This window comes from Dermacentor andersoni, chromosome 3 (genome assembly GCF_023375885.2).
Source record: "Dermacentor andersoni chromosome 3, qqDerAnde1_hic_scaffold, whole genome shotgun sequence".
Lineage (NCBI taxonomy): Eukaryota > Metazoa > Arthropoda > Arachnida > Ixodida > Ixodidae > Dermacentor > Dermacentor andersoni.
In genome coordinates this window covers 113,594,247-113,610,085 of record NC_092816.1, presented here as the reverse complement: position 1 = coordinate 113,610,085, position 15,839 = coordinate 113,594,247, and the positions used below count along the sequence as shown (strand labels likewise).

Below are 15,839 nucleotides of genomic sequence, written 5' to 3'. Positions count from 1 at the left end.
CGAATTCTTCATTCTCCAAGGGAAGTGACCTGTAGTCTATCGATTGTGATACCCGCAGTGGTCGTGAAATGGACAACCTAAAAGCTGCGCTGTATGTAAGTGTGGCACCACCGCTTATCGCTGTAGTTACTGTGGTCACCTGGCTAGCGTCCTCTTCTATTGAGGCCAGAGCGGCGTAACGGTTGTACACAGGGACTTCTTTTATCGCTAGATCTTGAGGGGTCCTTGCTGGCTGTCGAGAACGACGTTGTCGCGCTTTCTGAGTAGCCTTCAACATCGTAAGGCATGCCAGGGAAGTGATGTCATCATCGTTTATTTGGCATATGAGCATCGAAACGATGCTGGTAGTTCAGGCTGCATGGTGTCGTCCTTGCGTGGGTATGGACAAGATGACTTGATGTGTCCCTGTTTAAAGCAAGCGCAGAGAGCCAGAGAAGAGAGCTGTTTGGATGAGGGAACAAACGCGAGTTAATGATATCTTAGTTGAAATAAAAAAGAGGAAATGGGGATGGGCTAGGCATCCATGCAGCAACTCGCGAAGAATTCCTGTCTCAACGTCTTGTTTCATCCTGCATTGATCACGTAATTGTTAGAGCCCATAATCTGGAAGTAAAATCTACCATTGCACAGGTTAAGCTTTCTGACCACTACTTCGTCTGCTGTTCACTGAAACAGACTGTGAATCCTTTGTTATCGGAGGCAATTAACTCTGTCAAACAAATTTGTATAATTGACCCAAGGCTTTTTGATAAACTAGTCCAGAAAAATGATTGGGATAACTTTTTATGCACTGTGTCACCGGAAAACATGTACCGTTAATTTGTAGCTGCGTTTGATGCTTTTAGGCAGGCGGCAACACGCGTTGTCAAAATCAGGCAACGTAACCTGAGCCAGAAATGGATGACCAGCGAAATCCTAGCTGCCATAAAGGAAAAAGACTTGTTGTGGACCAAGGCCAAGCGGTCGTCAAACTGCAACGACACGCGCTTAAGATACAAATGTGCCAGAAACAAAGTAAATGCAATGATCAGACTTGCAAAGCGCGTTTATTTCAGAAAGAAATTTCAAGAAGCTCGATCTGACATAAAGAAAACATGGTCCCTAATCAATAACCTTAGAGGCGGCAACATTTCAACGCCTAAACAGCGCCTTTCATCTTATTTTTCTGCAGACGACGAAACTGTGGCAAACTTATTTAATCAGTTCTTTTCAAGTGTCTCGGGATCGAGGACACGGCGACCATCGGTGTGTACTTTAACAGATAGCTTGCTAGATTCCGAATATCTTCCTTTACTATCGCTTGAAGAATTAAGGTCCATTGTCTTCAATCTCAAGACGAACAAATCACCTGGCTTCGACAAAATTTCTGTCAGTGAACTTCAGAGAAATTTTGATGCCATTAAACATGTATTGCTATCCCTTTTAAACTTTGTTTTGGATGGTGGTGTGATTCCAGTTGATATGAAAACCGCAATTGTAATTCCGCTTCACAAGCAAGGTGCACGCAATAGTATTGAAAATTACAGACCTATTTTGATAATTCCCTGTATAGCTCAAATATTAGAAAAACATGTGGCTCTTACGGTAACGCAGTTTCTAGATAAGCATTATGTATTGTCATCACATCAGTATGGATTTGTACAGGGGAAGGGTACACAAACACTGTTAGAAGCTTTCTCTGATCTTTTAAACTTGACACTAGACCGCAACCGGGTAGCATGTGCCCTCTTTATGGATGCCTCTAAGGCATTTGACAGTGTTTGTCATGAGATTTTGTTGCAGAAACTGTCTCTCTTAGGCCTTCGTGGGTCATTCTTGAATTTACTAGCTAACTTTCGGCAGGATAGACGACAGTGTGTAAAGGTGGGAAATAGTTTAAGTGTTTTTACCAGTATTCATTCTGGAGTCCCTCAGGGCTCAATATTAAGCCCCCTGCTTTTTAACATTTATGTGAATGATTTGTCCAATGTAGTAGGCAATTATATATATCAATATGCCGATGATACTGTTCTTGTATCTTGTGCAACTAATTACTCTGATGCAATCAGCTCCTTACAGAATGAGGCAACTAAAGCTATGGACTGGTTTGCGGCTAATTTAAGAAGCATCAACCCTTCTAAAACTCGACTTGTCTGTTTCCATAACCCCATGAAAAAAATCCTGCCTACGACACCATTATTCTTGCACACATCAGACTGTTTTGGATGTACATGTCAACCTGTTAAAAATGCCTCTTCGGTTAAGTATCTTGGGTTGCTTTTTGACTGTGATCTTTTATGGAACTCGCAATTATCCCACATCTGTAAAAGGCTGCGCGCGGTCTCCTGTGTATTATACAATATGCGATGTCTTATGCCAATCTCCGTTCGAAAAATTATTGTGCATGCTTTAGTCTACAGTGTGCTACGCTATGGCTTGACTGTGTATGGTCATTGTACTCTTAGGTGGAGCTCAAGAATTAATTAAATTTTACGTTCACTGCTGTCAACAGTGGCTTACGATTTGTGTCCGAAGCAAGATACAGACGTGTTTAGGTTGTTGAATTTGGCAAACTTCACTTCTCTGATTATCGAAAGTGTTGTCATTAAACACTTCTGGAATAATGATTTTAAAACACGATATACGCCTGTCCGCTCCTTAAGACCGAAGGAACCCTACGTCATCCCCAAGACTGCGACAAAGTACGGAAGGAGAACGCGGCAATACTATGTTCCAGCCATATTTAATAAATTGCCTACGGCTGTGTTAGAAGCAAACACAAGACGTGAGATTAAGAAACAACTTAGAATTGTCGATGTTTGATGTAACATTTAGTATAACTGTTCGACTTTTTGCTCCGACCCGCTAATAGCTAACTCCGCTATTAACCCTGTGCAATTTTCTGTGACCTGACTGTCAGGCACTGCCAGTCAAGCCCTCTGAGGCTTTGGTAGGCCTGCTATATGTACTCTGTTTTCCTTATGCACAATAAATATTGTATTGTATTGTATTGTATTGTATGTATAGAGGAGGGAAGATAACCGGTTGTCATTACGGGTTACGGACTGGGTTCCAATAGAATGGAAACGAAGCAGGGGCGGCAGAAAGTTAGGTGGATGGATGAGATTAAGAAGTTCGTAAGGATGACATGGCCACAATTAGCACATGACCGGGGTAGTTGGAGAAGTATAGGAGATACCTTTGCCCTGCAGTGGGCGCAGCCAGGATGATGATGATGATGATGATGATGATGATGATGATGATGATGATGATGAGCAGCAGCACAAGGGAGGGCTTGAACGGGCGTGAGCGCCGTAGGGAGCCGTAATATAGGATACGTTCAGGTGACGAATTAGGACCTTGAAGCGTGGTTAGGCATGCACGACGGCTGCCTAGGTAGCGACCAGTCACAGCCTTGTGCGTGGGACACGATTGTCCCTTCGTCATGGTCTGTTCTTCGTCATGGTCAACGCCATTAAGCACAAAGCGACTTAAGTCAGTATCACTGGCGAGGTACGCCTGGATTGGAAGGCCGCATTCTTCTGATACCTCTGTCTGTTGCAGTTCTTCGAGCTCATAAACTAGTGCCATATCAGACACCCATACTGAAACCGTATTGATAGGTTTGTGTAGAGCGATACTTTGGGGAAACCTAGAAGTCTCGAGGCAGGCGTCCATGGTCGCTAGAATGGTACGGTTGGCCTTCATGACTACTTGCACCACGATGTCGTTGGCGGCACTGGAGACGTATGTCTCGGTCGCAGGCCAAGGCCTTGTGATGAGTGACGTCCTTTTGACGCTGCCGAAGCTATATTCTGATCGGATGGAAATAGCTTCCGTAGTTCTCTTGGCCCAGGTCTGCGCCATGACTGCACGGCTGTCATGCTCCGTGCTAGTGGTCCCCGGAAGGGGGGGCTCCTGGCTTGAAAGGCGGTTGCATAGCTAACGTTCTGCTTTCTCGACACACGGTAGCTTGGATGCTCTGCGCCGACGTGGCGAGTGCCACGGGGGCAGCACTCGCACTGGCGAAGCTGCAAAATATCTCAGCCTGGGCGGCTCAGCAGGAGGTTGTAGATGCTGAGGAATCTTGCATAAAGGCGGCACTAGGAATTATGACACCTCCAAAGCGGTCGTTAAACAACAGGGTTCCAGTAGCAGGGAAGAAACGGACAAACGGGGAGAAAAACCGGAGCTACAGAAAAACGTGTCCGAGCAGAATGAGCCTACTGTGCTCTTCATCGTCCCTACAAGATGATATTATTTTAACTGTATTCACGCCCCAAATTAAACAGTCCACTTACTACAATAATCAAGACCTTCCTAGCCTTAAAAAAGCAAACGCAAAGGCCCCTCCTACCGTGCATCAAGTGGTTATCGGCATGTAATTGTCGATGAGTAGCATTTGCTAAAATCCAGAAGTGCTTCCACGGGGGCTAGATGGTTGGACTGACTAAATTATTTAAGGCAGCGCTGCTGGAAAGGAACATGTACGAACACTCTAAACAAAAATTCGAGACGACCACGGATCGGCTAGACTTTTGGCGAATATTTCTGAGACCATTGATCATTTATAAAGCCCATCTCTGGGGGATGGCATCATTCTGGTCAGTGAGATGACTTCTTCGAATCGGTGGACAATGCTCACAATAAATGGAAATCAACATGTTACCATGATAAAAAAATTAACCTACCTATATAATAAAATTATTAGGTAACTCTATTATTTTCTGGGACATAACGTGATTTATGCATTGTAGGCGGTGAGTTCACCTGGTATATTCACTTGGAACGAATTTTCAAAATGCCATAGAGTGAGAGATATTCATTTGCGTGGTGTGCAAACAAATTCATAGGCATTCCATTTAAAAGGTGCTCCAATGCGAAGAACGCGGCTGTCATAACTAGCATGCAAGCCAGCGCGTCTCCGCGCGCTGTCTTGCATGCAGGAGACCTTTAATGGTGTTGTGCATGTCTCGGTGGTGGGATAAAGTAACAGGTTTCGGTGCTGGTGATAACATCATCGAGTCCCACTAGCGATGTTTACATTTATATATCTATTTAATAAAATATTTATATCACATCGACCGTGATACCCCGGTCACATATACCAAGTAGCGGGTGTCGTGCCACATGTCTGGCTGTACAATCTTAGGGAACAGCCAACGAAAAAAGGCTAGAAGCATACCCAATACCGAAACGTAGTGGCAACTTGTTAAAACACTTCGTGTTTAAAATGCCTGCCGATACCAAATATAGTGGAGTAAAACGAATTTCGACGTCTTCCTACACCCTTCAGCAATGGGTGACGAGCTACAGTGCCTTCTGCAGTGAGACTGGCAATTTTAATCCCCAACTCGCTCAGGAAGACTTAAAATGGAGGTTCAATCACCTTCGAACTTTTTACTTTTTACAGGTGGTAGTTTCTTACCGGCTTATGACAGTTATCGCCTTACGTCTCAGCCAAAATTCCTTCTACTGTACTCCATCATTTTTCATTTTGGTTACAGAATCTACCGCGAAAGCGACCTGCATGATTATATTGGGCAGACGCAGCGAAAAGTGTTGCATATCGCAATATTTACGCGAAACTCGACGATTACCTTGAAATATTCCGTGATTTATACAGAAGTAGCAAACACACTTGAAACTGATTTCGCATTTCGGCAGCCAATGAACGTGGCCGAAGCTATTGTGACTTAAATATTGATTGTCTTTCAGCGCGTAAGTTAGAAAAATAAACAGTTGCGTTCGTAACTCGAATTTACAGCAGTGTTCGCTTCGTCATCGCCAGTGAAGAGCGACAGAAGCCATACCGGCGGAAGCAGTCGTGGTGGCAAAGTCCTCTGTGCAAGTGATGGCAGTAATTATGGCGTGCCCACTTCAATCAAGTACTTCTAGGGGAACAAGGATGCAATAACGACGCGTTATGTATAGAAGAGTCTCACGGTGAAACGAACTCCTACTGACTAGACTGCAGCTTGCATGACTAGGTCAGGATGACGTTTCAGAGATGGATTTCACAAACCTTCATTTTCTCGACAACTTTCTGGAATAGGCTTTTACAAAACAAGGAAAAACGCTACCATCCCGCTATCATGGCATGCATGGTAGCGGGATGGTGTGGAGTCTATTATTCTAGTGAAAGGCACAATGGACTGGGCACTTTATTCTCTGCGGTAACCTTTGAAGGGAGCATTCTTTCTGCAATATATAAAGGGTCTTTATACAAGCACTGCTTCATTTTTATTGTTTTCACAGTGCAGGATTAGTTCTATGATAATATACAGTTTAGTTGAGGAATGCAAATCCCCACAATTTAATTTTTAATGTTATAAGATACATATATGCACGCAATAATTCGCAGAAATACAGCCTTTATTGATAACCGCATATGTGGAGGGCAGACGGAAGGGCATGCAGCGCGACCAAACGGAAACACAGTGCTCAATTGAGGGCAGAGAAAAATTGTATGCTTCAGCCGAGACAAGCTGTGGGGAGGTTTGATTAGGCACCGCCAAGTACAGAAAAATAAACACACAACCTTTTCGCTGCAGTTGGACTATCCAAATGGAAGAGTGCTCCAAGCGCGTATTTTCCACTATGTATGCTCAAGAAGACACCTTTATGGTACCTCTGCAATATCTTAGCACTCTAATTTGGCACTTTTAGAATCGACCTTATTAGAAACATTCGAGTAACTCCGCTTCTTTGAACTGAACCAGATAACTGTCACGGGCGCCCTTTTATTCAATAGGTTTTATTCATTTTTTTCAGCATTCATTATCGTGTTTCTCTCCGCCGCTTGCGTAAGTGGGCGTGAGTGCACGCGGGCGTATGTGCGTGTTTTTGGTGCAACTGATGATGGTCTGCGCCGGACCACCGCCCGTTGAACTTCGCTTCCTCTAAGAGGCAGGACGTGTCTCGAGTGAGCTCCTGAACAACACTCTGCAGTGTTGTGAACGCCGTTGAAATCATGGATACATAACCTGCAATACGTGGGGCGTAATGATAATGAATACGTCTGGCAACCAGCGCTTAATGTCCAATGAATTTGTGTGCGTGTGTCCGATGGCTTACCTTTTTCATATTCATAAGTTCTGTTCACAGAGAGGAAAACAATGCTTGAGATGAGGCACCTTAAAAGCAGGCAAATTTAAAGAAATGTATATCTCCCCACCGTTCTTTAGTGCATGTGTTAAAAAGCAATAATCGAGGCTTGGTGACCAGTAAAGGCATATCCTTTTTGAGATTAGTAACTATGAATCACCGCTATGGAATGCCAAACAGGCTAATCTATATTCAACATTAGCAGCATGTTAAGGCATACTACAACAGACGCGTGTGCGCGTGTGCGGCGAAAACAGTCATATTTCCTCACACGCGCAGCAGGCATGCAAGTGGCATGTGCCGTGCTCACCTCGTCGAGCTTGGAGTCGATCGCCGTCAAGCACGCCTTAATGAGTGCCACCGCTTTCTGCCAGGCGGTCTGTCCTGTGGCCGGGACATTGCTGGCGTAAGCGGCATATCGGGAAATCTGTTCGACGTCGAATTGAGTCTGCGCACGAAGTGGGCAAATTGATACACTTTTTTCTTGTGATTGATCAGTTGAATGTGTATTAATTTATCAAGGTACTGAAACAGTACACATAACGGTTGGGCTCAGGTTCAGGTCGCTCCTATTTTGTTTGTTAAGTTGTGGTTCGGAGAAACTTCTGCTCGAAGAAACAGTTGCGGTTCAGAGGACTCAAACTTCAGCAGGCTAATTTGATCGCACCACGACTGCCGCCTCATCCCGCAAGTCCTTGCGAGGAACCACTCTTGATCTCCAGATTTTAGGTCAAGCATCATTTGCAGTAAGCGGAAGCAGTACTACTTCTTTTCACTTTTCGTGTAAAAAAAGTCTACTTTCGCTAGTGTTTCCTAACTCAACCACTCGAATTTCACATGTAGGATTTTGCAGAAAGGTTGCATACATCTGCAGTACATAAAGCTAGCCTTTATATGCTATCAGACGTTCTTTTCGCAGATGCCCTTTAATTGAAATGTGCTACGTTAACTAGGAGTGGGCTGTAAACAATAAGAATGGATCCTATGCATTTTGTTGGCTTTGTACACTAAATGTGCTCTGTAATACCTGCTAGGAAGTATGTCTTATAAATGTTGCGGTAATAAAGTGCATTCAGTTTATTGATTGACATCTTCGAACTCTCAGCTCAAAGTTCTATTTTTGCAATATGAAGATTTTTCAACATCAAAACTTTGGCAGACACAATTGTAATTTCTATGTGTGCGTTAATATTTGTGCTTATTTTTCAGCGCAAGCATCTTCTCTAAATAGGGAAGAAGTTCCTGGGTGAGGTGGTAATAACTTGCAGAAACAACGACGTTATAGTTATCCTCAGGGCCTGGCCATCCTGTGGTCATGCGAGTACTTACCAGCATGCCGACGTCAACTCCCTGCCTCGAAAGCTCTGGCCAGATCACCGTCCTCGGCATCTCGCCCAATTTCCAACCTCGGGGCCCTACCTAACCCAACGTCATTCATTCACCTGCCGTGATGGGAGATGTCTCTTTGGCCCTTGTTCGTATACAAACGCCCAGTGTGCCCCATTGTGCCCCAGTGTGCCCCAACAGACTCCACGGAAAATGCCTGTTTGTTCTCACTAATTTGTACATAAACTCTTATGGAATTGTTTTTCAGTTTTCTTCTATTACTGCTTTCATGTGTGTAGAATTTTCGCTTCATAAACTAATATACGTCTCTCGCATTTTCTTAGCTACTAATCGACGCAGACACTACGGGGACAATTGCTATAAAAATTCCACTAGCCAAACGTTTGCGCTAATAATGGCAGCGTACTTCAGAGCAAGCGTACTTAACTGTATCCGTCATGGCGGGAGCTTCGGTCAAAAGATGACAATAATGGAAAGGATATGACTCAGCGCTCGTCCTGCACTAGCAACACCACGACTACTGCATTGGCCTAATAATCGGTCAATCCTGGCTCGAACTCTGGGTCAGCATTCGGTAAGGTTGGACTTCGCCCATATGACAGTGTTGGTTCAGGGCTGTTGACAATTCATGCCAAAGTTGGGCCATGAGTGGTTCAATACTGCGGTGCTGCCTGGGTGCGCATGCGCAGCTTTGGTAAACGGGTCCTGCTCCCGTTTTACAGCTGCCAAGTTCTACATCACAACGCGTTCAACGTGTTATATTGAGGTAACCGCAAAAAGTAATTAGAAAAGTTCACCTCTGCGAAGAAAAGTCATTTAACTTACAATTTCGACATAAATGTAAGGGACCACGAGGGGCAGACCCATTCGCATTTCGCTCTTCCAGCGAGGACTCCTGCTGCTTCCGATCAAAACGCGAGTTACATACCGTAGTACCGGATATTTTTTCCCAATATTGCATTCCGTTCGTAGTCTCGCTTAGTACGGTGGTGCCATCTAGTAAACGCACTTGCAAATGCATCTTCCCTAGTCCAGTAAGCTTTATTAACAGCGATCGAATGTTCGCCAAAAAACATAAAAAAGAGCTTTAGACACTGTTCATGTGTACGTGCTGCGTGCAAATACTGATTTATGCATTATATTTCATGTGTAGACCTATGAGCAGCGCACGTGGTAAAATGAGTGGCGAAATGAATTTGCATTGCACGGTTTACCCATACGATCTTGAATAGAAATATTTCACGGAATCTGCATGTTGTAGCACTTATCAGGCCAATAAATCGCACACACTATGGAATGCAGTCAATAAATAACCAAATCATTGCACTGTGCAATAAACATCCTGACATTATAGAATACGCAGAGGAAACCACTACAATTCAAGAAAAAAATTATTCCGCGTGCTAAAAAATATAACTACCTCCATGTACATAGAACCAAAATTACAATGCTTCGCGCATACTGTATATGTATCAAATCAGGCGCGAATTTATATTGTGACGTTTGTGAATATTTCTTAGGATTTTTCTAAGTGCTTGCTTTTATGTAAATTTGTCATATGTTAGACAGACATTGTCCTTTAACTGACACGTGCATTCTGTATGACTGATGACTTGTGCACTTGATTATTTATTTTGTTGATGATGATGTACCTAATGTTGCCTGTACATAATGTATTGTTCTTTTTTTGTTCTGCTTTGCTGTACCTGTCCGACGTGCAGCACGAAGAGTAGGCACAGTCAGGAGACAGATTGTCTTCTTTTGCCTCTATTCGTGGGCATTTCTTAAAACGTCCGAATAACAACCCAAACGAAAACAAAAAATACGCGTGCCGACTTCGTAGTTTTAAAAAGCCTAGAACAAATATTTATTTTAAAGGTTTCTTTGAATGTAAAGCATAAAAAAGCACATCGTACTATCTTCGTGCCCAGCCTAACAAAACGAACAGTGTAGGTCACCTGTCTCTGCGTCATATTCGCTGCAGAAATTTGTAGGTGCAGGACGCTGCACTCTGCGTGAGAAGTAATTTCAGAAGCCAATTAAGATGTCAAATGCATCAATTTTGGCGTCTTCCCTGGCACTGGAGGAATCGCCAATTACTATACGAAGGAAACGTAATTCAAAAGAACCTGCATATTGCTGACGCAGGGCCCCTTAATACATCGTTAGATGCGCTAGGACACCCCGTTCTCCAGTCGAGTACACATCGGTACATTTTTAATATGCGCAGGCACAGCGTGGTCCCCATTATTTCGCGCCACATTGCAGCCGTGCACCTGTAGCTGTTACCGTCAACCTTGCAACCTTTAAGACTTACTTTTGTTAGAAGAGGTAGGCGCTTGTAATCATCGCAGACAAACTGGTAGAAGTCATCGCAAGGGTCGACTGTCTGGTCCACTTTCACCCTCAGCCACTGCGCCAGGAGCTTGCAATCATTGGTGTTGCATACGAGTGGATTGGCTGTGCTCTGTGGAAAGAAGGAAAGCAAGAAATGAAATATTATTTAGATGCAAAATTTGGGCTGTTCCACAGCCTTCGTCAGCGCATACACGCCAGAAGGCACAATAAATGCTCTTAGAACACACACACACTATATATATATATATATATATATATATATATATATATATATATATATATAGTGTGTGTGTGTGTGTGTGTGTGTGTGCCACAAATGCACACGACGTACGTGAAAACACGTCCTTTTTTACAGTAAATTGTTTCCGCTGGTAAGCCAGCCTTCGTTAGTGACATGCAACAAGTTTGCACATGTCACTGACAAAGGCTGGCCCACCAGCCGGCATGTTTGACAGTAAAAAAGAACGTATTTTCACGTACGTCGTGATTATTCTGTTGTGCTATTAACGGAGCCAGTGTGCTGTTTTCGTCACCACAACAACATATATATCATTGCAACGTCAAAAACAGGGGTCATAAAGCGCAATTCAGGAGGTCGTCTTTTAAATGCCGAGCGCAACTTCGACTTCTTCTTCAGTGCGCCTTGACAATACGCTCACGAACACTCGCACGACGATGCATGGGCGCTGCCGCGAAATCCAGCCCGAGTTCGCAATTTTCACGGTGGAATGGCTTTCCGAGCCTGAAAAAGACGTTCTAGACAAAATCCAGAATCATTTTCTGCGCCGGGGGTTGCTTTGCTCGGCGGTGCATACTCAGCGCGAAAACATTTCGGGGGCGGGGCGGCTGAAACCCATAAGCACCCCCTCCCTGGCTACACTCCTGATAGCATGTGATATGACTTTAGGAGATGAAATATAAGCGCAATAATATTTGCTTGCAGTGAGAAAAAATGAAGTTGAGCAGCTCAAGATTTACACATTCAAGATCTCCACATTACTCGTGCGTTGCACTGCCAACTGTGATACGATGGCGGGAAGAGCCTGCTAACCATTTTGGTTGCTGGACGTCTCTTGGTTGCCATAGATGGTCGTGCCGTCCTTGGGAAGGCTGTGCTGAGGCTCTATTATGGCTGACATCAGCTAGTGCGCGGTGCCCTTCCAGCAGTGGCGTGAAGTGCCAAAGAATTTTTAGGCATTCTTACCACTTGCTCGAAGGAATGAGACAAAGGGCGTCAGGCAGCGTTCAGAAGTAATTTAATTATCCTGCTGCAAGCCATTTTCCATCCTCTCGTACTGCGTCTCTATTTAACTTAGCCCCTATGCTTTACCTTCAGTTCGTTCTAAATGTGACCTCCCTCCGAACTTCTTGTAACGTGCAGCATAGCATGAGGGCTAAACACTAGGCAGACCAGAAAAAAGAGCAATGAAAGAAAATGACGATGTGAATACGGGAACGCAGACTTAGCATCACAATCACAGCAAAATGTAGTGCATTTGTCCTTGGTGTAATCGTCTCGTTGCAATTTTCTGACAGCGGCCTCTATACAACCTATGTGCGCTTGCGTCAACAGCGCACATGACGAAGTGACCACGACGCGGAACACGAAGAAGCTGGTCAATGGTATGGCCGCACCTTCGAGCAGCACCGGGGTGATACCCCTTGAAAAGTTACTGAATGCTTCTCTGTTCAAGGGTATGATATCTCGGGGCGCCTAACGAATTAGAGGTGCACGTCCTTTGTTTGGCTAATGGGTGGGCGAAATGCGCATATGCTGATTGCAAGCATTTCTGACTAAACAGCGAAGCTCCTACTGAATGCGCCGCTTGCAGAATATGAGGACTTTCACTTACTGACACTAGACCTCGATAACTGCTATAGAGACCTATCTCCACCTTCGATTCACTACGTCTTCATGCGTAACTGTCACCAAAGTATGGGAGAGAGGTGTGGACTTGTGCAGCTCACGATAAAGGTGCTGCCAGGTGTCCCTTCAATTGTGCCGAATTTAGTGGTCCCTGATGCTTTCATCGACACCGCCTAGGACCCAGAGATTCCTTGACAGTTATAAATCATCTTGCCGCTCTCAATCTGGCGGCTGATACGTACCCTACCCTTCACATCATTTGACTGTCGCCTATTGCAGTCAGCGAAGTAACAAATCCGCAGCACGTTAGAAATAACAGAAGTATAAATCCAACATTTACACGCGACTAACGCGTTCAATTTGCGGGCCGCCTCAATGCAAAGAACGAGCGTGTTCTTAAGGTGAGGGCAAAACTAGTCTCTGCGGCGACTGCTGGGCAACGCATGGGCGAAAAGAAATTAAGAGATATCACCGTGCCCATCTGAAGTTCATATAACTATATAAGGACGTTAGCTGATTCTGTGTACCCCAACCTGTTGCTTAGCACCCACGATCGAAGGCCAACAAGGAGCTTTTAAATGGAGGGCGGAATGCTAGCAAATAAGAGGCTACCGCTTAGTATGATACATGGTATACTAAACAGAGGGCTAGGCACCAACAGGTTAATGAAAGAATCGCACTTACGCCGTTTGTCGGTGGAGAGACGCCGTTTTTCGGCGCAGGGACGGTTGGTTGCGAGGCTATAAGCAGCGCCGTCACCAGCCCAGAAGCCAGTGCTCCCGGCACCACTCCGATAAGGCACAAGAACAACAGCGATACCATATAGCGCCGGTCATCGTCGCGGTCTTCCTTTTGTGAGCTCTTGCTAGATTCTCCCTGCGCAGGTCGGAACACTTGGGTGTCAGATCTCTTGCTGAAGGATGCAGTCAAATGCACCTATCCTGAAATGTCTACCCTGCTCTTTTTAACGCATTTTATTACACTCGATTGTGTACATATATTTTGTCGCATGTGTTGCGTGGTTTACGAACAGGTTAATTTGTACACCGCTTGCACAAAACTAAGAATTGTTTCAATAGCAGACAAACAATGGCGGCATCCATGAATTGCGAATAATGTCCTCCAGAGAACACAGCAGCAATCGTTTGTTTACCGGTGACTAATAGAAACACACAGATAGTATTCGATAACAATTAAGCCAGTGAGCAAGCGCCAGTTTTCACGGAACATTAGTATGACATAATCTAGTTGTATGAATTCATAAATTGCGTTATTTCAAAATGCTTATGGCGCTATTTTGCCGAAAGGATATTTAGTAGTGGAATAAAAATGCGAGGACTCACATTCACTTCTCTATCTCGTCTACACCGTGCCGGTACTTAAGCCCGGGCACAATAACAGGCTCTTGGAGCAGGGAGCAAGCAGCAACTGCGTACTGACGATCCGGCAGCCTATCAAGTCGTCTAGATTAGCACCGGGGCAGCACGTTTCAGCTTCGCTGGTTAACCACCTGTACGGAGTGCTTGGCCGGTGATTTTTTATACGAAACTACATTAGGCCGGCACAAGCGCCGCTACAATTGCCGCACCTCGCGTGCATCTGCCGCAACAACTGTTGCAGCCGCGCCGGCACCTTCCAGACGCGTGACGTTTAAGCACAGAAGCGCATGCCACGTGCACCGGCGCAATCGCAACACTCTTTCGCCCTCTCCCCCTAACCGTCTCCATTGCTGCAGCACCGTCGCCACAATCTTGCCCCCTCTCCCATGCCGGTATCCATTCCTGTCCACGCGTCGTGTCCCCGATACGGAGATAAGCCGCACAGGGTACCTAAAGCCCCTCTACCTTCGGAAAAGTACCACTATCTCCTCTCGCCCACACCTTCTCTCCTGAACCGCTTGTTTTCTTCTGTAATTTTTTGCTTGCGAAAGCAAGTCGATGGTTGCGCCCTCTCGAAAGACCGCCTCGAAAGAGAGATGGTGCGCCCCAGCCAATATATCGCGGAATGAAAACCCTTATAGAGTGGCGCTCAAATCTCACATTAGGGAGCACGGTAATGGTCTGTGAAAAATGTTTTTGTTTGTTCCCAGAAAGACCAATAAGTCAAGATTGTTTTTACCAAGAATACGGTTAACTTACAATTGCTTACCACACCCACTCACACTCATTCCACGCCCCTTCAACGTGACGACGTAAGGACTATGTTGAAAAGTAAAGTGCAATTTAATGAATAGAGAACCTAAACATCTCCTGCTTCGTTGATTCGACGGTATAGTCAGGTGGACCACGCTTTCATTGTCTTCAAACCTCAATTGCGACGGCGGACGCACAACCTGGCCACAAAGCTCAGTCCCCAGACCTCAGCAACAGTTTTGCTTTTTATAGCAACGCCTCCGCGTTACCAGAGGTTTCGGGGTTGCATTGCGGCGATTGGATGAGAGTGCGGGCTCAGGCTTGAGCGCCGGTCAGCGTCCCGGTGGTGCTTGTCAATAGCTATTTCTTGCTCCTTTTCCTCCTGCTCATCTGCGTCTTCATGAATCGTATTAGCAGGCGCACTACTTGACGTAGGCAAATGCCAACCACAGTGTCGTATTCCCCAGTCGTCACTTCTAATGAGGTGCAGGTTTCCTTGGTGCACTTTACCTTTATTTCTATCGAGTTCATTGGTTCTACCGTGTCATCCCACGGGTTTTTCCAGTCGTCAAATGACTTCAATGGCTTTATCAGGAGGCGTTACGTTTTTAAAAGTGGTTAACACCGAGGGCTGCAGATCTTACCGGCTGCTTGCACCAGGTACATCAACTGTTGTGCCATGTCTTGCTTAAATGCCGCGGGCCTGTCACAGTGGCGCAGGCTCGCACGCAATGGGTCTCGTCATGGCCGTGACAACGAGAAAGCGCGCAGCCTGGTACATGGCATTCGCATTGTAAGTGCCCGATGACATGGCATCGAAGGCAGCTCTGCCTGGAACGTGTACCAGCGAACCATCTGCCGCTACTCGCAGCTGATTTGGCAAACGCTGGTTGGTGATGCCCGCCTTCAGCTTCTGTGTAACACAATGGGTGGTTGGCCCTTTGTCAACGCATCCTTGCGGCTGCCAATTGCGCTTGGTGATTTCAGCAATATTTCCAAACGGTGACGAAGCAGTACTCCGGTGACAATGATGACAAGGGTGACAAGAG

The 15,839-nt window shown here is 45.3% G+C and overlaps 1 protein-coding gene across 1 annotated transcript in view; it reads right to left on the bottom strand.

Moving 5' to 3' along the window:
- The window catches only part of LOC129386418 (uncharacterized), a 35,693-nt gene extending 20,222 nt beyond the window's left edge, over positions 1 to 15,471 (bottom strand). Inside the window, exons 1-5 of the mRNA XM_055074357.1 lie at positions 15,435 to 15,471; positions 15,060 to 15,186; positions 13,343 to 13,571; positions 10,751 to 10,900; positions 7,397 to 7,534 (exon numbers count right to left, since the gene is read on the bottom strand). Of these exons, the coding sequence (XP_054930332.1) occupies positions 7,397 to 7,534; positions 10,751 to 10,900; positions 13,343 to 13,571; positions 15,060 to 15,186; positions 15,435 to 15,471 (681 nt within the window). The remainder of the gene's footprint in view (positions 1 to 7,396; positions 7,535 to 10,750; positions 10,901 to 13,342; positions 13,572 to 15,059; positions 15,187 to 15,434) is intronic.
- Positions 15,472 to 15,839: the final 368 nt, after the last annotated feature.